This window comes from Lepidochelys kempii, chromosome 22, assembly GCF_965140265.1.
Source record: "Lepidochelys kempii isolate rLepKem1 chromosome 22, rLepKem1.hap2, whole genome shotgun sequence".
In the NCBI taxonomy this organism is placed as follows: Eukaryota; Metazoa; Chordata; order Testudines; family Cheloniidae; genus Lepidochelys; species Lepidochelys kempii.
In genome coordinates this window covers 18,481,977-18,503,342 of record NC_133277.1, presented here as the reverse complement: position 1 = coordinate 18,503,342, position 21,366 = coordinate 18,481,977, and the positions used below count along the sequence as shown (strand labels likewise).

Genomic DNA, 21,366 nt, shown 5'->3' with positions numbered 1-21,366 from the left:
GTGTGTCCAGTGACGAGCCTCTGTGCCACGGTATCCAGCTTCCATAAAGAGGTGGACACTTCCAGGGTTTCCTCCATCAGGAACTTCCCAGCCATCCCCAGAAAAGGCCAAGAGAGAGGCAGTAACAGCCAGAAGCTGTGTCAGAACTCTTCCTCCCCTTCCCTGGCTGCGCCCCTGCCAGGGGAATTCCTGAAGCCGTGGTGCAGCAAACCTTGCACAGATGCGATGATTTAATTAGCTTGAGTGGAAGCATTTGGTCCTACTCCAGTGTCTGGTGTAAGCCAGTTTCCCTCCTGGCTCCAGCTCAGTGAGCATCCAGAACAGGTGCCCTGTAGGGTTTGAAGTTGGAATGAAATAGGGAAAATTCCAAGGTATGTGGTGGGAGAGGGTGCGTGCGGGTGTGTCACTTTTATTTTATCACCAATTCTCACGTCTTTATCATGAGTCCTGCAGTAATCCGTGTTTTCTAAAGCCCCAGGTCCTGGAGTCCTGTGATGAGAGGAGAATTTCCACTTTCCTTTAAAATAAAAAGTTAATTTCTAGCCTTCCTGTTTGTAGCAAATAGCCTGAAAATGTGACCCAAATGCATCCTAAAGACTCAGACACCAGAAGGCAAAGAAACCCGACCATTTATTATATTTTGAATCTCACTATTTTTAAGCTAGTCTCGTGATATTGTGGCATGGCTCATGACTTGTGGAAGCATGGGGTTAGCTTTGCTGCAGCATGACCCCTGTGCCGCTTTGCGTGGTGCAGAGTCTTTAAAGTGTGACTTTTTTCCTTCACTCCCTGGGGGTTTTTCCCTTCCACCTGTCTTGAATTTGTGGGGTGTCAGTCTGGTTCCCAGCAGGCAGGGTAGACACATTGCCCCTTGTTCTCTAGCTGGTGCCTCAGGAGCAAGGTTGATAGATGGAGGGGGTCATGGGGTTTGATCACTCCCCTCTGGCCTCCTGAGCTGGCCTCTCGGAAGAGTGCAGCCTGGGGGAAGCTTGCCCTGGCCTGCTGGTTTGGCTCTGTTGCTAACCAGGGGCTTCAGTCTAGCACGGTATCGTGTGTAAACAGTCTGAACATGGTGGGCTGCTACCTCACCAGAGTGAGTCACAGGGCCACACAGTGAGCGAGGCTGTGAATCTTTGGCTGGAGTATGTTCAGGAGGGGTGAGTCGAGAGGGTGAGCCCCTGGGTGAGCGATGTGTCCTCTAACAATACTTTGTCCTTCCATGGCCCATCCATCCAGGCCAGGAACTCAGGGCACTTGGCAAGCGTATGTTAACTAAGCCTCACCGCTCCCCCTGGAATGGGATAAATGTCAGTTTTCCTGTCCATAGAGCGGGTAAAAAGAGTCCACTAACTCTCCCAGAGTCTCGCTGCAAGTCAGGGGCAGAGACCGGACTCTCCCTTTCTGTCTTTCTGACCAGTAGCCCATAGTCCTTTCTAGAGCTAGGAATAGAGCCCAGGCATCCTGGGTCCCTGCACCCCTGCTCTCATTCCTACAACCACTCTCCCTCCCAGAGGTGGGAATAGAACCCAGGAGTCCTGACTCCCCCATCACCTGCCATGCTCTAGTCTCTTCATCCCGTCTCCTCCCTGAGCAGGAGTTTGAGCTGGTCTGCTGGTGGCTGCGTTTCCGTTACTGTTGAATTAAAATGTAAAGCATCTGCCAGGCGGCCAAGCCCCACTCAGTGGCGGGAGCCTCTGTGGAGCCATTTCACAAGCCGGAACAGGTGACACCATGTCTTGACAACTGTCTAGTTTCTGAAATTGATTTTCTCCCCTCAGCTCACTCTCTGCCCCGCTCTCCGTCCCCTGGGAATGGTGCAGCACTTCATTGGTTAGATTGGCTTTCTCCTTCCCTAGGGGGCTCGTCATCCTGGAAAGAGGCCCAAACCGGTGAGAAGGGAGGGGAGCAAGAGAGAGAAAGGTCTCTTGAAGAGGGTGCACAGCCCTAGCCCTAGCCCAGCTCAAGGAGATTTGGTGCAACGGGAAATCCTTTAGCTCCCTGTTTGATCCACGGAGCGCCAATCCAGGCTGTGGGAAATTAGAATGTAAAATGTACGTGGTGTTGCTTTTGCTGCTTTCCCCTCTCCGGGCAGCACGCTGCTCTCCTGGGAACCCGGCAGCGCTGAGAAGTTGATATGTTTACATCCACTGTGCTGCTTTTAATCAAACATCAATAAGTGCATGTCAGCGAAGCAAAGCTTGCAACAGAGCTGCCCTCTGAGCCCGCTGCTCTCAGGGAAATGGGCTAATTGCTCAGCTGCAGAGCAGCCTTTCCCATGCCCCCTTTGCCCCCACCCCATCCTGCCCAGAGACTGGCTCTGGTGGTTTTGCTGGTTGGTCACTTTTCTGTAGAACCAATTTTGGATTTGTAGAGACCGGAATTCCGGGGTGGCCACATTCTGCCTGGGGAGGGGGAGCGGGCCTGCAGGAGACAGGAAAGTGTGTGTGATAACTTGGTTAGGGCTCAGCAGCTGGGCATGCAGGGAGCACTGGCGCTTGGCAGCCTGAGTTGGGCATGCTGTGAACAGCCTCCACGGCAGGCAGTGGAGAAACAGTTTGCACCAGCCCCTGCCAACCAAATGCGCAGCCTTTCCCCTCCTCTGCTCGGGCTGTGCAACCTGGATCTGAATTGCAAACAGCCTGAAGTTTGGGGTTATTTGTAAAGAGCTGGACCAACACCCCGAGGCCAGACGGAGGTTTGGACGTGGCCGCTGCTTCCTAATGAGCTGCGTCCAGGGTGCCAGTCCAGAGGTGGAGGCTGCTCATGGGATTCATGGACCCCCCTTCTCCCACAAAGTTTTGGGTGTGTGGTTCCAGGCTCATCTCTGCTCTGTGCACAGGGCTGTATGTTCTTACTGCTGCCCTGGCATTTAGCGCACACAAGCAACGCCATGAAGGGGAAATCTGAAAGCTCAGTTGTGTGCCAGATACTTCGGTGCCTGGTGCCTATTCTTTAAAAGTCCTTTTAAACTCTTGACCCCTTTTTTCTGCAGGGGCAGCTGCTAGGGAAGCTGGTGGAGGCTGGCTGGGCCATGAGGCCATCAGCGTGATGAGCGAGGTCTGGGCAGGTCAGCTGATGGCTGCAAAGTTCTGTTAGAAACGAAAGGCCAGCGCTGCCATGATGGGCTGTGGATGGGCAGAGGCGGAGGCAGCTGTGCACTTAGATTGTTCCTGGGGCTGCTCAGTGGGTATGTCTCTCTCTGCGCGTGCTCTTCTGAGTCTTCCCGTTAACTGAACCATGGGGCCACCCGGGAGTGTGTGTCTGCGCAGAGATGTGCCAGAAGGCTGAGTGCAGCGCAGCAGTCCCCAGAGGAGCAGCGTAACCAACGCAAGCACCAGTAACCACCGGAATCTCTGTCCTCTCTCTAAAGGTCACCTGTCTGCAGCACGTAGCGCCCTGGCCGTTAACCCCTTTCAGGATGGCCCTGGCTTTGCCTCGCTCTGTTGTGCAACTGTTAAGTCTTTTCCAGTTGCTTCTCTTTTGCGGGAGAGACACGCTTTAGGGGCAGCTCATCTCAGCACCGGGCTCATGCTGCCTAATCCACAGGACAGCAGTCACTGAGTCACTGGAAGCTTTGTGGGGTGAAGGCTGCCTTGAGATCCAAGAGTCTCCCTCTCCTATGCCCCATCTCACTGGTTCAGGGTGGTTTGAGCTCAGTGGGTGCAGGGAACTCATCCACCCCTAATCTTTTCTCCTCTTGGCTCTTGGAAGACCTATGTTTATCAGCTACACAATCCACACGTGGTGTGGCCAGCTGGAACCCAGACCTCCCGCTCCAAACACAGCCCTCTACCCCTTGAGCCTCATTAGCTGCGCCGATGCTAGGATTCATACCTCTGTGAACCGCAGCTACTAGAGGGAGATACGAACGCCGTTCAGAAGAGGGTAATGGGGCTTCTGCAATGGCCAGTGATTAACATCTGTCTCCATTGCAGCTGGGCGATCTGCCCACCTCCTGAGAGGACTGTGACTCCAGGGGCAATTGGGCTGTTTCTGGAAGGATGGATGCAATGGAGGCAGGGGCCCAAGCAGGACTCGGGAGTGACCGTTGTCACTGAGTGACCCACCTCACAGCTGGGTGAGGCTGGTGACTAGCACCTGCTGGAATGAAGCATGAAATATGACACCACATTGAGCCCCTCTGCACAAAGAAATCCAGACTCGCCACATGCAATGACCAGACTAGTTTACATGAATGTACTGACTAGTGTGTGAACACACCAGTGCTGTGGATTGGATGGAATCAGAACTGCCCAGTTGTGTGTCATGGGGCCTGTGCTGCTAAGAGATTCTCCTTTAGCCCGAGAGCTGCGGCAGCAGGTTCTGTTTCTAGTGGGGCTGTGAAGTTCCCTCTGGCCTGGCATGCAGCATCGTGACAAACAGGAAGCCTAAGGTGGCTACAGATTTGTTAGTGCTTTGCACTTCTGTAGCCCCTCAAATTCCAGGATCTTGGCGCCGTTCCCAAGGTCCCGGGAGGCAGGGAGGTGCTGCTGTCCCCCTTTCACAGACAGGGAACCGCAGAGGGGGGAAGTCACCCGCCCAAGGTCACACAGGATATCAGTGTCAGACTGCAGCCTCTCAGCCCTGTGCTTTAGTCACTAGTCCAGCCATCCGCCCTCCCCCACGTAACACACACCTGCCATGACCCTTTTCCCTTTCTCCAGTCGCCACACAGCCAGCAGTTAACTGCACTAGGGGGCTGGCAGCCCTCCCAAGGTATGGAGCAGCGACCCAGGGAGGAGAGCTCTTGCACCAGTCTCTGAGCGCTCTCCTGTGCCCCCCTGCTTGGCTTCTGTGTCCTGCGGTGACTCACATGCTCCCTGGTGCTTGGGAACAGTCCTCCCCTTCCTCAGTTTCTTGCCATCCCTCCTCCCCTCCTGCTGCCCCCCAGCGTTTTGTCTGCCATCGCCATTGGAGCCACACTGCAAGACTCATGTCATTCATGTGTAAAGTTTTGTGTGGCCACGGCTCCCCTCGGGAGCGGAGTTTTTACAGGGTGCTTTGAAGACTTGTCACAAGGCAGAGACGTCCTTGCCAGCCGTCAGAAACAGTCCCCGCCCCTCCGTGCCCATTCCCCCAAATCTGCTTTGCCTGCTCCACACCCCACTAGCACACGCAGCCAGAGAGGAAAGGTTTCTGTAGCTGTTAATTGAATTACATTGCCATAGAAAGCCGAGAAGTCGTAGCTCATTAAACTCTCTTGTGTCCCATTAGAACAGTGTGTGTTGCCTTTGCGGATTGTCATTATCATATATTACTGCGGGACTCAGCAGTGCTGTTTGTTTATGCATTACGTTTTTTTTCCTGCTTACCCAGCCCTCCCCCACCCCCCCAAGCCTGTTTTTCCTGCATGGTATATACCGCTCTGGGGACTGTGAAGCTGCAGCCTTCCTCCCTTGCTGGATAAATAATGACTTTTTTAGTGAAAGCCAAATTTATTTTCCTAAAGCTGGATTAACTGCAGGCTCAGTCTGTGTCCGGGGCTCTGCGGTGTGTGTTTGTGCTTGTGAGGTGGATGAATGATGTTTACTACAGTCGTGCCATCCCTCACAGCAGGAAGGGGCACGTTGTGTAGGAGCTATCCCAGCACATGACAATGTTGGGTGGGGGGACTGCACGCAACTGGGGCTGATTGGTCAGTACGTTTCCTCAGCTGGGATTCTTGTACTTTTACTGCAATTGGAATGTGGTCTGGAGAGTCGGGCATCAGGCTGAGAGTCAGGAGAAGGGGGGTTCACTGTCCAGGACTGCCCTTGGCTCATCGCGTGACCCAGGCCCAGTCACTGAACCTCCCTGGATGAGTGTTTCCTCCTCAGTGAAATGGGAGTGTAACCCTCCCTTGCATGGGTGCCATGGCAGTGGCTGCAGGGCAGTGTGCAAAGCCCGCTGGATGGAAGACGCTCTAGAGAGGCAAAACTTTTATTTAGTATTGACAGTGTCCTGATTCTCTTGTGCTGTGAATGGAACCTGAGCACCGGTTGCGGGTGCACAAGCACCTGGAGTGTGGCAGGGCTGAGTGTATTTTATTAACTGGACCCTAAGTATTCTCAAAGGCTCTTTATTGGGAAGGCGTTATCATAGTGGGAGGCCTGCCAGCAGTTCCACTTTATTGTTCAGTCTCTGAGATGGCCATCACTTTCTGTAGCCAATTGCAATATCCAGCAAGTGTTAAATATACAAAGGACACAGGCCAGCGAGCTGGACTCCCATGCAGATTTGCATTCATAGTTCTGTGCCTGATCAAGACTATAAAGAAAAGATTCTGAGGTGCTGGAAGCAGGCCAGGCCAGTGGAAGGGCAGGGACTGAGTGGCCCCCCCCCAGCAGTGTGCAGATGCCCAGAGGGGCCGGGCTGAGGCCCCTGTTTTCCAGGTTATTGCCAAGAAGCTGGCTGGCTTCCCCTTCCCAGTATTAGTGCAGACAACTCGTTTCTCCCAGAGGCTGGGTTCCCTTGTTAGATCCGCAATAGAGGTCTCCCTGCAGGATTGGGAGCTGGCAGATACCGGACACAGTGTTGGTATATAATATTCTAAACGCTGTTGATTACAAAACAAACCTTACTCACTCCACAGTCACACTCCAAACATACTATACCAGAGTCCAAAGGTCAGAATGGTCCTAATGGCCAGTCGAGATTCCTTCTGATCATAAGATGTGAGGAGCCAGTGAAAACCACATTTATATCCACACGGGGCTCTGGATCAATAAACGACTCTGATTTGCTGAAATCATAGGCATCCATTTATAGTCCATTCCATCATGTCATCGGTTTTTTGCCTTTGTTTACTAGGCCTTCCACCCACACAATTCCAGAGACAATCCTGGGCGGGCCGCCATGATCCAAGGCATGCCATCTCCTCCATTTCTGACACAATTTTATATCAGTCCAGCTGGTGTTGTTTCCTTTTCTGCTGATTCTCTATATTGTTTTTCCACAAATAGTTCTAATAGTTCTTGACCTTAAGTTCTTGCTTCGGTTGCCAACTTGCAATGCACATATCCATGTCAAGCATGCGTCATTCATACCAGGCCTCAATGACCTATAACATATTACATGGATATATGAATCACTGTGTGTGTGTGTGTGTGTGTATGTATCTGTATATCCCAACAGCTTTGCTCTGCTGCTGGGTTGGGAGTTCTCAAGAGACACGGCCTGCTCCCCCTCACTTCTTGTCAGCAGGAAGGACTGGAAGCCCCATGTGTCTCCAGAGGGGGGATGCTGTGCAGGCACTTGGAATTGCAGGGACCTTTGTTTGCTTCTCTGATGATTCCCACCTGGTCGCCCTCCGTGGGGTCAGGGACGACTCATCACTATTTTAGGGTGCTCGCTGGCCAAAGCTGGCCTTTCTTTCGGAAGCTTGTCTTCTCTCTACAATGCCACACAGCTTCCCTGTTTTCTTTTATAGCAGTGACCTTTGTCGAACACAAAAGCTGGTTTATAACCTGCAGGCTTATTTTTTGCTCTCTCCTTGGTTATTTTTGGGGCAGGGGAAGGTGGCACTAGGAGTTCAGGAGACTACAGTATAAGAGAAATCTTGCCGGCATTTTCTTTCCAGCATGCCTCTGAATTTTTAGGTCCTTGTCCTCCACTGGGACTTTACTGTTTAGCTATTGTTACTGCACCGGCTGCAAGTTAGATGGTTTGCAGTGACCTAGGAGCACAGGGTCCCTGCCAGGGGGAGCTTGCAAGAAACTGTTCTCCCTTCTTTGCGTGGGAGACCTAGGAGCTGCCTGGGAGAGGACGTGCCAAAGTGGACTTGGAGCAGAGAGGAATATTGTGGTCCAGATGGCTGGGTCAGGGTGGGGGTGCGCTCCTGGCTGAGAGGTGTGCGAGGCAAAAGGCGCAGAGATGGCTGGAGGATGGGCAGTTACAATGATTAGCTATGGAGCAGGGAGGAAGACGCAAGGAGATGGGAACAGGAGTGAGCAGGGTTGTGCGAGTCCTAGAGGGTCAGGACAGCCTTCTTTCAGCTGCCTGGCAGCCTATTGTGTATGGTGTTGGTGTTGGCTCGGCTTCCAACAGCGCAGTGTCCACCATATCACAAGAGCTGTAATGCCCAGTCGCCATCTTTGCTGGCACATCTCGGAGCAAGGAGACTCCACCCCTTCTCCAGTCTTCCCTTCAGGCTGAAAGGAAATCAGGGCTGTGCGAGGCGGGTGGGAACCAAGGCCAAGACCTGTCCTGGCCAACTCGTATATCTCCAAGCCCCAGGAAAGCATTGTTGTTGTCCAGTGATGGTCAGAAACGTGATAGTTGGCCCTCAAAGCTTGAATGACACCCACCAGTAAATGGGTTCGCTCCAGCCTGTGCCAGGGCATACTGGGGCTGTCAGCTTTCCCAGGTAACCTTTTTCAGGTAACTTGCGTGAGGCGGGTGAAAGGATGGGGCAGCTGACCCCCGTGTGACCGCTAACCTGTGTATTGTAGGAAATGTCAGCTGAGCCAAGCCGTAGTTACTGACTCAGTCTGTTCCTTTGTTGGAGTCGGTCAAGAGCTGCCCCTTTTAGCTGGGAAAGAGGCGCTAGGAAGTGAATGCCTTTCTTTTTATTGTATTTTATGTTAATATTCCGTATGGATATAAAAAAATCTCTGGCATCTGCAATGCAAAGCCTGACTTGTTGATGTAAAATCGTACTCTATATTCTGCCCAGGTTTATAGGAGTGAATTATGCAAATTTTTGATGGAAAAATATTCCTCCTCACATCCTTGAGAGTGTAAAACCTTAGTCAATAATTCATAGTTGTGTGTCTCAGACTGGAGGCTTTCTCTTCATTATAACTTGCACCTAGTTATTTGTCTTTCACATTTTATGGTATATGCTGGTGTAATGCTATGCATTATAAAATTTATCTGCTTCATTATTTTATGATCCTGAGTTGTATAATGCAACAAAACTATTCTGTTTCTGACTGCGTGGCCTATTGGCTGTATCTGCAGCTGATAAACTGCATTCGGCCACCTCACTGATGCTGTTTGTGGGATAAACTTTGAGCGTGCTGAGCAGGGAGTTGGGTGCACCCTACCCACGTGCCTGGGGATTGAAGAATTGTCTTTAATTCTCCAAGTGCAGCAGTGGACATTAACCCCTGTGTGTCTCAGCGCATCCCCAGCACGAGGGAAATCTCAGACTGGTTTGAATGTGCTTAAAAACAATTAAATGCGCCTTGGTGGTGGTGGTGGTTTGTTGTGACTAGTAAGGAAGTTCCTCACTCTGTCGGTTAATACAGAAGTGTATGTTCACTAACAGCTCCTAATTCTCTAGCTTTTCACCCCGTGGAGCACGGCTGGAATCTGTTTGGCCACGCACGTAACACGTTGTGTTCTTGCTAAATTTTAGTGGGCACACAGTACAGAGAAAGGACAGCTAGCTGAGTACTGCAGTTAGCCAGGTCCTTTCGTGGCCCCCAGAGCCCTAGTGTCCAAGGGCCTTGCCGTGGGGAATGGGTTTTATCCTCGCGACCCCCCACAGAGGCAGGACAGTATTCTCACCGTTGTACAGCTGGAGAGATGAGATGTCAACATCTGTAGCTCAGCTGGGAGATGAACCCAGATCTCTTGAGTCCCATCCACCGCACTGCCCACTGGACCACCCTTCCTCACAGCCCCTCTTTAATGCCTGGCCAGTTACTAGAGCTGGAGAGCAATGGTCATTAGGTATCTGATTATTGCTGGCTCCTATGGGGCTGGCGGCTCCAGCCACATCAGCTGCTGCTGTCCAGGGCACAGGGATGGTGAAGCCAACGACAGAGTGCAGACCTGTTCCTGGCTCATTTCAGCCTTGGAGCCCCACGGCCTGTGCCCTCTCTGGCCACAGAGCTCCCAGGCTAACTGAACAGTAATCCCCCCTCTTGTGGGCACAGCAGCTCCTGGGGACCCCAGCACTTGGCTCTGACGTGCTGGGCTGTGGGTGAATGACGACTCTCTGGGACAAGTATTGCAGCCTTTGACAGGCAGCAGGGGGTCATGGCTGGTGGCTGGAGGATTGCTGACCTTAGTGCTCTGCAGCAAGTCTGCTCTGAAGGCCGCCAGTTTAGCCTTGGCCAGGTCGATTTGCTGTAGATGTGAGCGTCAGGACAGTGCAGTCATTTCTCCCCCTTCTCTCAGTCCCAGCCATGATCACTTCCCACCCCAACACCACCATTGCGATCAAGGGCCAGATGAAGGAGCTGAATTGCACAGCCCGAGGGGAGCGGCCAATCATCATTCGCTGGGAGAAAGGCGACACCGTCATCGACCCTGACCGCAACATGAGATATGCCATTACCACCAAGGATAACGGTGACGAGGTCATTTCAACGCTCAAGGTGAGAGAGCTCTGGGTGAGATGTGCCAGCACTGAGGTCCATGAGTGGAGCGGTGGGTGCATTTCACACCCCCATGGGGTTGGTTACATTTCTGATAACAAGGGGTCACCCTCCTCTTTCCATTTGCTGCTCCCATGACCTGTCTGTGCCGGGAACGGCCTGAGAGCAGTTTGGCTGCAAGTGCCTGGCATTACTCAGGCTTCTCTGTAAAAAGCATCTTCCCCCTTAGCCAGGGAAATTATGGGGAAATTGTTTTAATTTCTTATGAGAAATTTTTCAGTTTAATTGAAAGGGGGAAAAAAACCCTCGAAAGATGATTATTGGGTTTGTGAGAAAGGGAAAATTTCCAATGAATGAATCTTTTTCCCTCGATTCATCCAAAGATGGAAACTTTCCAGCCCGCTCATGTGTGTGAGCTCCTCAGTCCTGGCTGCCGGGAGCCTGGGTGGCACAATTGTCACACCTGAAGAAGTAGCTCGGGTCCTTCTCTCCGGACGTAGGGCTGAGCTTTCATTGAGTGGTGTTAGAGATTGGCAAGCTCATTTTGCCAGCACTTGAATCCACTAAAATGTAAGTTCAGAAATGTGCCTCGTGTGGATGCTGCTGCTCTGAAGAGACTGCAGAAGAGCAGAGGGGAGAAAAGGAATCTAGACACTGGCCTCAGTTTGGGGTGGGAAGAGAGACCTTGCTTTAGGGTGCAGGCTCCGTAAGGCACGGATGGAGGGCACTTGGGTAGCTGCACCGTTAGCGTAACAGAGGGGAGAACTGGGCCTGTGTGTTTTCTGTTTAGTGTCTGTCACCAGCTGTACAGTTAGAGCGTTGTGCGAATAACAAGCACATCTCCCGCATTAAGGCACATTGTGCCCTCACTGTCACAACGGCAGCGAAATTCTGAAATGGCCTCATTTTCTCCCCTTGCATATCCATAGCTTAAACCAGCCGACCGGGGGGACTCCGTCTTCTTCTCCTGCCATGCGATCAATTCTTACGGTGAAGATAGAGGATTGATCCAGCTCACTGTCCAAGGTACTTGTTTTCCACCTGCTAGGTAGAATCATAGAAATGTGAGTCTGGAAGGGACCGGGGGAGGCCATCTAGTCCTTCCTCTGAGCTAAGGTAGTACCAGGTAAACCTAGACCATCCCTGACAAGTGTTTGTCTGACCTGTTCTTAAAAAGCTCCAGTGCCAGGGATTCCACACTCTGCCTTGGAAGCCGGTCCAGAGTTTAACTAGCCTTAGAGTTAGATGGTTTTTCCGAATATCTCACCTAAATCTCCCTGGCTGCAGACTAAGCCCATTTCTCCTTGTCCTGCCTTCAGTGGACATGAAGAACAACTAATCCCCGCCTTCTTTAGAACAGCCCTTAGTGTACTGGAAGACTGTTCTCAGGTCCCCCTCCTCAGTTGTCTTTTTTGCTCAAGGCCAAACATCCCCAGTTTTTTAACCTTTCCTCATAGCTCAGGTTTTCTAAACCTTTCATCATGTCTGTTGCTCTCCTGGAGACTCTCTCCAATTTGTCCACCTCTTTCTTAAAGAGAAACTGGACACCTGAGAGGAACCTGGGTCACCTGGGATGGATTCTTTGTCACTGGAAAATTTTAAATTAAGTTTAGATGTTTTTCTAAAAGATCTGCTCTAGTTCAAATAGGAGTCAATAGCAGAAGTCCTATGGCCTGTGCTTTGCAGGACGTCAGACTAGATGCTCACTGTGGTCCCTTGTGGCTTTATAGCCTAGGAATCTTTGACCCCACAGGGAAGAAGAGATCATGCCTGTTCAAGCAAGCATTTAATCATGTGCTCAAGTCCCATTTAGAGGAACTTAAGCCCGTGTTTAACGCCTGTGCAAGTGCTTTCCTAAGTCATGGCCTGCGAAAGCATGTTGCAGAAAAGGTGCCATGTACGAGATCATGTGCAGTGCATGCAGGAAAGAGAGGGCACAAAGAGGGCTGCTTCTTACTCCACATGCCACTTACCCATGTGTCTTTGAGTCAGACCCGCTCACTTTGTACAAACCAGGCTTAATGTGTGTGAAGCCTGCACAACCGATACAGCTACAGGAGAGGGAGCTAGGTCTGGTCTGCCTTCAGCATCATCAACCAAATTGTCACCTAAATGGTGACTGCAAGATCTTCTGCCCTGAAATCCGTTGCAGGAGCCGACTTGTATTTTAAGGCCCAAACAAAAGGAAGTAACTATCAAACTTGCTTCCTCTGTGCGGGAAGGGAAGAATGTCACCATCAGGGGTGAAATCGTTTTCATATTTTTGGGAATGGTTTATTCACTTGGCCTCAACTTTTTCTCTCTAAGAGCCTCCTGACCCGCCAGAGCTGGAAATTCGCGAGGTGAAAGCCCGAAGCATGAACTTGCGTTGGACTCAGAGATTTGATGGAAACAGCATCATCACTGGGTTTGATATTGAATACAAGAATAAATCTGGTAGGTGATTGCATTCCCCCCCCCCCACTATGTACGTATAATCTAGACTGAAACAAACGTGCTTCTCTGGAATTGTTATCCATAGATACAAATCTAAAACAGTGGAAGAAGACAATAGTCTGTGTGTCAACATAAGAGATCAAGTGTACTATGCTTGAGGAAGAATTTATAATTAGAGCTAGGAGGGAATCTTTCAACACCACGGTTTTTGTCAGAAAAAGCTGATTTGTCAGAACCAAAGCTTTTGGCAGGAAACAGTTGGTTACAACAAATTTTTCAACTCAAAAAGTTTCTGAGGAAAAATGTTCTGAAGTTGTTGAAACATTAAATTTTGACATTTTTGTGAAGAATTCTGGTTTTCTGGTTCAAACTTACTTTTCGTTTCAAACTTTCAGCAAATTATAGTAAAAAAAAAAATAGTCAAAATCAAAATGAAATGATCAAAGCAAAACATTGTGATCGGCCCCACCTAACCCTTTTTTGGAGGGGGGGTTGGTTTGCAAATATTTGTTATATTTTGATCTTTTTGGTCAATTCTGGGCAGGATTTTTTTTTTCAAAATCTCAAAATCGTTCATGGAATGGGAAACCTGTTCCACGCCCCTCCTGCCCCCCAGCTCTACTTGGTACTGCCAGTGAGACCCGAACTGCTGGGAATTACCAGGGTAGTTTTTCTGTTTCCTGCTGTAATAGTGGAACAGAATTAAGTTTTGTGTAGAGCCTTCTGTTCCCAGCGCAGCAAGCTGGAGGCTGATCTTATTGTGACTTTGCAAATCAGTACATGCTCTGAAAGGGGCATTTTATAGCCCACGCCTACAAAGTTCTAAGCTCCCTCAGCTCCTACTGATTGCTGTGAGACTCCAGGGTGCTTAGCGCCTTGTAGAATTGAGTCTTAGCTTGTTCTCTTTCTGAGTGGCTGCTCTCGTTTATAAAGACTGCATTCATTGCCGTAGTAACGATTAATGCAGTAGTTCCAGATCCACAGAAGGAAAACCCTGTGGTAGGGAGAGGGACTAGATAAGTAACATAAGGCTCCCATTTTTAACAGCGAGGGTAATTAGTCATTGGAATCGCATCCCCGGGGGAAGGGCGGATTCGCCTTCGCGTGGAGTACTGAAATCAGGAGTGGAGCTCGTTCTCAGAGATGCTCTAGCTCAGCCAGGGGTTCTGGGCTGAATGCGGGAATCCCTGTTTGAGGGTCTCTGGCCAGTGCAGTGTTGGAGATCCGTGTGGATGATCATCATGGTCCCTTTGGGCCTTAGTGTCTATGAAGTTAGCTGGCCAGTTTGATCTTTTCACGTCCTAACCGCTGATGCTGCACAGAGACACACAGACTCATTAGTGTGGGGGGAAGGAGTGTGGCCCCTGGTGCACCCTGCCACTGAGAGAGCTGGGGCTGGCTCCAGCCCCGCATGCTAAGCAGTGGCAGGGAGGGTGCTCGGTTCTGTCCCCCCACCCCAGTCTCTCTCGGGGAGAGGGATCTCCTTCTGGGACTCCTACTGTCACTTCCTCTGACTCCTGAGGACAGGTGGGGCCATCCCAGGGAAGGGAGGGGATGCAGGCCTCGTCTGCGCATTCTTGCATGGTGTATAAAGGGAATATTCTGCATCCCAGTCCCTTTGATGAAGAAAGGAGAGAGCAGCATTAATGAAATATGTTAATTCATGTTAGATGGGAGCGTTTGAAAGGGAATATTAAAAGAGACAATATTTACAAACAGCCAAACCTGGAGTTATACAAAAGCAAGGAGGGAAAATCCTGGCATCTTGAAACATGGGAGCCAGATAAACAAAGGCCATAAGTAAACAATAAAATAGTCATCCTCAGCCTAGCTGTCTGAGCTGATGGAAATAGGCACTTTTCAGAGACGTCACAGCACCTTGCAGAACATTGGGTCGAATTGACCTGGAAGTTCCTCTGCAGGGCCCATTGCCTGGGACACATGGCTAGGAAATGCCCTTTGCTACCAGAGATCCCATTTCGGCCCCCTTGCTGTAATCCAGCCTGGGTCAATGTCCTGTAGTGAGCAGTGCTGCCCGGAGAAACCAGGAGTTTTGTTAATTTCTTCAGCTGAGCTTCCCAGTTCATGTTGGTGCCTCTGCCTGGCATGAATCCAACGTCTATATGTAGTTTGGTCGGAAGATGTAGATTCCTAATCTTCTAGTGGTATTTCAGGTACCTTCTTTTGGAAGCCTAAGATTCTGCCTCTTTCCCACACCTCCACTAGAGTCTGTCGCTTTTCAACAATGTCTCTACAGGAGATGAGCTGCTGACGATTTTCTGAACAATCAGATATGACAAGGAAATATACCAACTCGTGCTCACCTCATTAAAATTTGTCTGTGTCTATTTTGCTTCCAGATGAGTTAAACCCAGGCCAAACACAGAGCCCCAAACACTTCACTCATGTACTGCTCCAGCTCCTCCTCAGGATAAGTTTAGGCATTCAGGGCTCGATCCTGCAGAATACTGAGCAATTCCTGGAGGCGCTGAAGAGCCTCAGCTCCCTGGGAGGCCAGTGGGGAGGGAAGTGCTCAGTGATTTGGTGAACTGGGTCCTAAAAGAGGGAACTGCATAAGCCATCGGCTCCACACTTCAGCAACCCGCAGCTGTGAGTCAGCACGCTCTTGGCAGTAGGTTAATGCATGTCCTGGCATTACCAAGCACTGCTCCTTCTCCATCTTCAGCACTCCCTGCTGTTTACAGTAGGTTCCAGCTGCTCTGCCCTGTGTGGGTGGCATAAATGTGTCCAGGCGCTGAGGAGTTGGCATGTTAGTGGCTCAGTGGGAAGGGAGTCATGAGACAGGAAGATGTGGTGGTGTGTGAGACAGGCAGACACAAGTTCTGGGGCATTGTGTTATTGGGGTCCTACCAAAATGAACTGGCATTCTAGCCTGTGGGGCTGACGGAGCCTCTGCAGAGCCATTAACTCCAAGACTCTTCATAGGATCGCTGTCCTCTTTCACTGTTATTTTTTTTCCAGATTCCTGGGATTTTAAGCAATCTACCCGCAACATCTCTCCCACCATTAACCAGGCTAATATAGTGGACCTGCACCCAGCCTCCGTGTACAGCATCCGCATGTACTCCTTCAACAAGATTGGGCGCAGTGAGCCGAGCAAGGAGCTCACCATCAGCACCGAGGAAGCAGGTGCTTCTCGCTCATGCATTTTCCTCTGCCGGGTGCAAGCCTCCTGCACTCCTTTCTCTGGCTATGCAGGCCTTTCCCCCCACTCTGTGTGCTGAGTCTGAGCAGCAGCATTTGTTCGGGGAGGTGATGGGGAGAGGGAGTTACCAGGAGGGACAAATTAAGCTGGATTGCAGCATTGAGCCTGTGGTGCTGGATGGGAAAAGCCCGAGGCTTTGTGTGTGGGAGTGGCCGTGCGCAGGCAGGAGTGGATCACTGCACTGCCTGTGACAGCAGGTCCCTCTGGCTTTCACTGCACCAATTAATAGGCAACCACGGTGAGTTGTGCCCAGGCCACAGGAACTGGCCTTGGTGCTGAGCACATTCTTCCTATTGGCAATGCAGAGTAGGGAGCTTTCCATGGTCCTGACCAAGCGATTCAGAAATAAGGGAGCTGAAGGGGACTGCCCCTTGTCCTGGCCTGTGTCCATACTACCGCATGCCACAGGATTTGGGAAATGAGCTGCTCAGGCCTCCCCCTTTGTTGTTAACTTCAGCGCACAGTTAGGGCACTACACACGAGCCGACAGTTAACGGTGCCGTTTGCTCCGTCTCTGTCAGCAAAGCAAACCTTCCAGCCTGGGCAGCTAGCTCAGCTAGTCACGCTCAAGTTCTGCATGTTCCCTGCAGCACCCGTTGAGATTTAGCAGGAGTTTGACCCTCTCACAAGTCTGTTGATGTGCAGGAATGCACATGTGTGTACTTACTGGCCTGTGAGCCTCTGGGATCCAAGATTCCTCAGCTGAAGTTTTTAGAGAGATTTCTGGGCAGAGCATGAAATCTGTGCTGTTAAAGCATAGCTGTTTTTATATGCGTGTGTTTCACCTTTGCTCATTTCCCTGTGTGTGCGAAACCCTGTGAGGAACCAAGTCCTCTCCTCAGACACTCACAAGGGGATTGATTTCCTCTCTGGCTAGGACCTGCACGTGGGCCCAGCCAAACGTGTATCGCAGGAGCGAGACAGCAGGCATGTTGGATAACGTTCTCTAAGTCTGAGATAGAGCAAGCACTCTCTCTGCATGTTGTCCTCTCTCTAGAATGGCTGCATTCATCGCTTTAACCGTCCCCATGCACTCAGCAGTGCTGCATGAGTCAGTGGGAAATAAGAGAGCTGATCTGGGAAGGATGAAAAAGCCTTCATTTAAGGCACAGTTTATTTCAATAATAGAGAAGGCGGGAGGGACACAGGTGGTAGTACCCAAGTGCATTTATTTTTCTCTAGCCCTCTGTTGTTGGTTTTTCGCTGTGATGTTTGCCCCACTGCAGAGTTTCTTTAAAGTGAGTTTTGCTGCAAGGGACTCCTTTCTCTGCAGCTTGTAAACATGACTCCGTTTGATTTGTTTAACCACAGCTCCGGATGGGCCCCCAATGGATGTCACCTTGCAGCCAATGACATCGCAGAGCATCCAGGTCACCTGGAAGGTACATGGTTTGGGGCAAGACAGGGGGGTTGCTATGTGTGGAGTTGTGTTGGCGTGGTGATACCCCTAATGTCGGTGATATATGGAGGCAGGCCCATTGACTGCACAGCACCCTGGATGTCACATTGGGTGCCTTGGGCAAGTCACTTCATTTCTCTGTGCCTCAGTTTCCCCATCTGAAATGGAAATATAATGTTCACATATTTCACAAGGAGGCTTAATCAGTCAGTGATCATAAAGTGCTTTGAGACTGTTAGATGAAAATGCACTAGAGATGTGCTAAACGAGATAGTTGTTTCATTATGGCAGTGATGTAAGGAAGCCGGTTTTAGGGGGAAGAATATCTAGGATCACAATCCTAAACAGCAGCCCTGCTCTTGTGGCTCAGAATGTCTTGGATCGTCACCTTTCACCAGGATGCCCAGGCCAAAGTAAAATTCACTAGACAGAATGAAAACTTCAGGGCTAGATATGTACCCCAGTTCCATCACACGAGGCCTTCCTAATCATGTTTTATAAGATGCTTATTATCTTACAGGATATCCATGCAGGGGGGAGAGGATAAATATGTAAAAATCAAGACACTTGGCTACAGAATGCTTGTGTAGAGATCAATAAAATTTAGAATCAGATTTATTTTTCAGAAGCCACATAATGAAAAATAAAATAGATTATAAAGTTAGGACTTCAGAATGAACCAGCAAGTCAATAAATTTAGGGCTCCATCTTCAATTTCTCCCCTCCCCTTTATCATTGAAAAACAGATTAATGAAAAATAAGATTCACTTGAAAGATAAGTCACTTGGTTTTAAGAGTATTTCAGCTAGATGGATTGCTCTGTCTTTATAACATAAATTTGCAATCAGCCCTATTGATTTCTTAATGCTTCAGAGAAATATTGTTAAAATTGATTTAAACCTGGCTTTGTGCATTTTTAAGGCTGTCAGCCCCTTCCCTCCCCCCGCCATCAGATCATCCGACTTGAGTCCTAGCCCTGACCAGATGTTGTAAATCGTTACTTCCTCATCAGTCAATCAGCATCCAGTTATCAGCCCCTCTGCCAGGCTCTGAATGGCTCTGGTTTTGTTACTATTTGATTATCAGCATCTGAGCTCTACCTCGTAGAAGCCAAAATGCAGGAGTATTTTAAAAAATCAACCAACAAAGATCTGGTCAGACTGAAAACCAAAGGATAGAGCCCAGGAGCAAAACCTTGTAGCCTGCAAGATGAGCCACTCGCTATTCCAAAGTAGCAGTGTCCCCTAGCACCAAGGATGCAGAATGAGATTACACACAAACAGCAAAGAAATGCAAACTAGGAAGGGGCCCAAAGAGCCAGGATGGGCAGTTCAGATGAATGCGCCCAAGTGTGCCCTAAAGAGTATCAGAGTGGGAGTAAGAAGCCCTTCCCCACAGCTCAGAGAGTCTGCTCTTCATCCTAGTCCAGCATGGACCTAGGGAACAATAGAAGACCTGCCCTGGCTGGGCAGGAGAGATGGGGAGAGCTGAGTTGCAAAGGGCTTTGTAGACAACTAATAAAACACCTGGGACTTAAATAGCAATTTCTATTTCCAAAGCACCATACACATTCTGAGACAGTCTCACAGCCTCTCTCCCCTTGTGAGTGGGGGTTGCTAGGATCAGCCCCAGGCGTGAATAAAGCACATTAAGTATTCACTCCAGCTCTGAGCAGAGCTGGGATTAGAACCTGGTCATTCCTGGCCCCTCGCCTTATGCTCAGTGCACATGGGCACGCTGCTTCAGGTCACTAAGACCTCCCATTTTGCTGCGTGTTGTCCCCAACAGTGCTGGGGGAGTGCTGACGGGCTGATGAGATAGGGGTGGATGCTGCCCATCCTGTGACCCTGTTCCACTTGTATCCTCGCTTCTGCAGGCCCCAAAGAAGGAACTCCAGAATGGGGTGATCCGTGGCTACCAGATCGGCTACCGGGAAAACAGCCCCGGCAGCAACGGGCAATACAGCATTGTGGAGATGAAGGCTACGGGGGACAGTGAGGTCTACACCTTGGACAACCTGAAGAAGTTTGCACAGTATGGGGTCGTGGTGCAGGCGTTCAACCGTGCGGGGACGGGGCCCTCCTCCAGCGAGATCAATGCCACCACGCTCGAGGATGGTAAGCATACCAAGGTGCCCGGGAATACAGACAAGAGCACAGAGCCATCTGGAAGGGCCTCCAGCTTTGTTCTCCAGGTCTCTGATGCAGCCTGATTAGTCTGTGGCAGCAGCAGCCAAAATCTGAGGTGGGGTAGGCCTTGTCGACACGGGGGATTTGCACCATATGTCTAGCATCATGCAAACCCCTAGTGTAGACCATGATTTAGACCCTGCTTACAAGCATAGCAAACAGCGATGGTACAACTAGCAACTCTGGACTGTCTGTCCTGTCCAGGGAGCTGGTCACCCATGGCTGAAACTCAGCAGAGGCAAGGCCCTGGAGCGTATATAGCAGGTGGGCAGCAGTGTCTCCGCCTCTCATTCTGTCACCGTCTGTCAGCCCTTCCCTCTATGGGAATAACATCTTGGTGATTTCCTGAGTGTCCTGCAGAAAGCAATTTACAGCTGCCTGACCCCTCTGCCCACTTCTCATCCGTGGTCAGCACAGAAAACGCTTTTGGGCTCTGCTCCCTTCTGGTAAGGAGCAGAGTATCTGTGATTTGTTCTCTGCCTGATGGACAGGGAGGCTGGCTTTCATTAGATCACATGATTTTTATTTATATATATATATAAAAATTTTCCCAAGAACAAAAAGACCTGAGTCAGTGTGCGGGGACCCAAATTACACTGGATTTGTAGCCTAATTAAAGGGACGTCAGGGTGGATTTACACATCCCTGATCATTCTTAAGTGAATGGAGAGCTCACTAATCCTGCAGGAGCTATTATCTGATTCAATATTACCGGCCATTATTGGCAGAGTGACACCCTGCCAGTCTGGTGTATTTCAAACTACCTACATAGCGGGAAAATGGCGTTTCCTGCCCCAGTCATTCAAACCCAGGATCGGGAAAGCCTCTGTACCTTCCCTCAGTGTCTCATTTCTGAGGTGCATGACACTTCATGGAAAGAATCTGCTTACTCTGCTGAGAGTGATGCAGTTGCAGATCCTCCTCCTATATCAGCCGAATCTCCAGCAGCAGAGAGATCTGAGAGTAGCAGGAAAGGAGCAAATTCCCCACCCCATGACCATCTTTGATAGAGCCTAGGATGCATTTAAATATCTGTCTGTGCCCTCTAAAGAGCATTGGTACCTGGCAAAGAACATTAGTCACTTAAACTGGGTCAAACCCTTTCCCCATCCCACTTGCCCTGCAGAGGGAGGGTGTGGTCTAGTGGTCTCAGCAGGACCCTGGACTCAGAACTCCTGGTTTCTGCGTGATCTTGGGTAAGTCACGTCAACTGGGATTTGCAAAGGGGCCCAGGAAAGTTGTGCACCTATCTCCCTTGTGTTTCACTGGGTCAGATAGGGCCAAATTTTGGGTGCCTCAAATCTGGGTCAGATTTTCCAAAGTGGGCTATGATTCTGGGTTCCTAGCTTGACACACAAAAGGCCTGATTGTCTGGAGCTGTGGGTGTGCAGTACCCCTATCGACGTCAGCTGGCATGGTGAGTGTTCACCACCTCTCAAAATCAGGCTCCGTATGTCTAACGCTAGGAACCCAAAATGAGAGCCCACTTGGGAAAATCTGACCCATAGCCTCTGTGATGTAGCCTCCCGGGCTGTGGAATGGGCTGATGCTGCTCATCTTGTTGTAGCAGTGCTAATATCTGCAGAATGTGCCGAGGCCCTTGAAGGGGAGGGGCTGAAGCCGTGCCAGGTGGTGGCACGTGAATCTGGCATCCTGTTTGAATGGCCACCGCAGACCAGACTCCAGCTGAATTGGAGTAATTTTCTATTAAGCAAACTTCGAAGCCTGGAAAACGCTAACAGCCATGCGCGTAAGGCTGAATGCTGCGAAAACAGCCATCTGAATTCAGGGGACTAGCTCATAAGAAAA

At 50.2% G+C, this 21,366-nt stretch overlaps 1 protein-coding gene across 3 annotated transcripts in view; it reads left to right on the top strand.

The window, feature by feature from the left end:
• DSCAML1 (DS cell adhesion molecule like 1) overlaps nt 1-21,366 on the top strand; it is a 348,185-nt gene that overhangs the window by 207,512 nt on the left and 119,307 nt on the right. For all 3 annotated transcript variants that reach the window (XM_073321085.1, XM_073321084.1, XM_073321086.1), the window contains 6 exons: nt 10,108-10,307; nt 11,237-11,333; nt 12,615-12,743; nt 15,726-15,893; nt 17,281-17,351; nt 19,245-19,485. In XM_073321085.1, the coding sequence (XP_073177186.1) occupies nt 10,108-10,307; nt 11,237-11,333; nt 12,615-12,743; nt 15,726-15,893; nt 17,281-17,351; nt 19,245-19,485 (906 nt within the window). The remainder of the gene's footprint in view (nt 1-10,107; nt 10,308-11,236; nt 11,334-12,614; nt 12,744-15,725; nt 15,894-17,280; nt 17,352-19,244; nt 19,486-21,366) is intronic.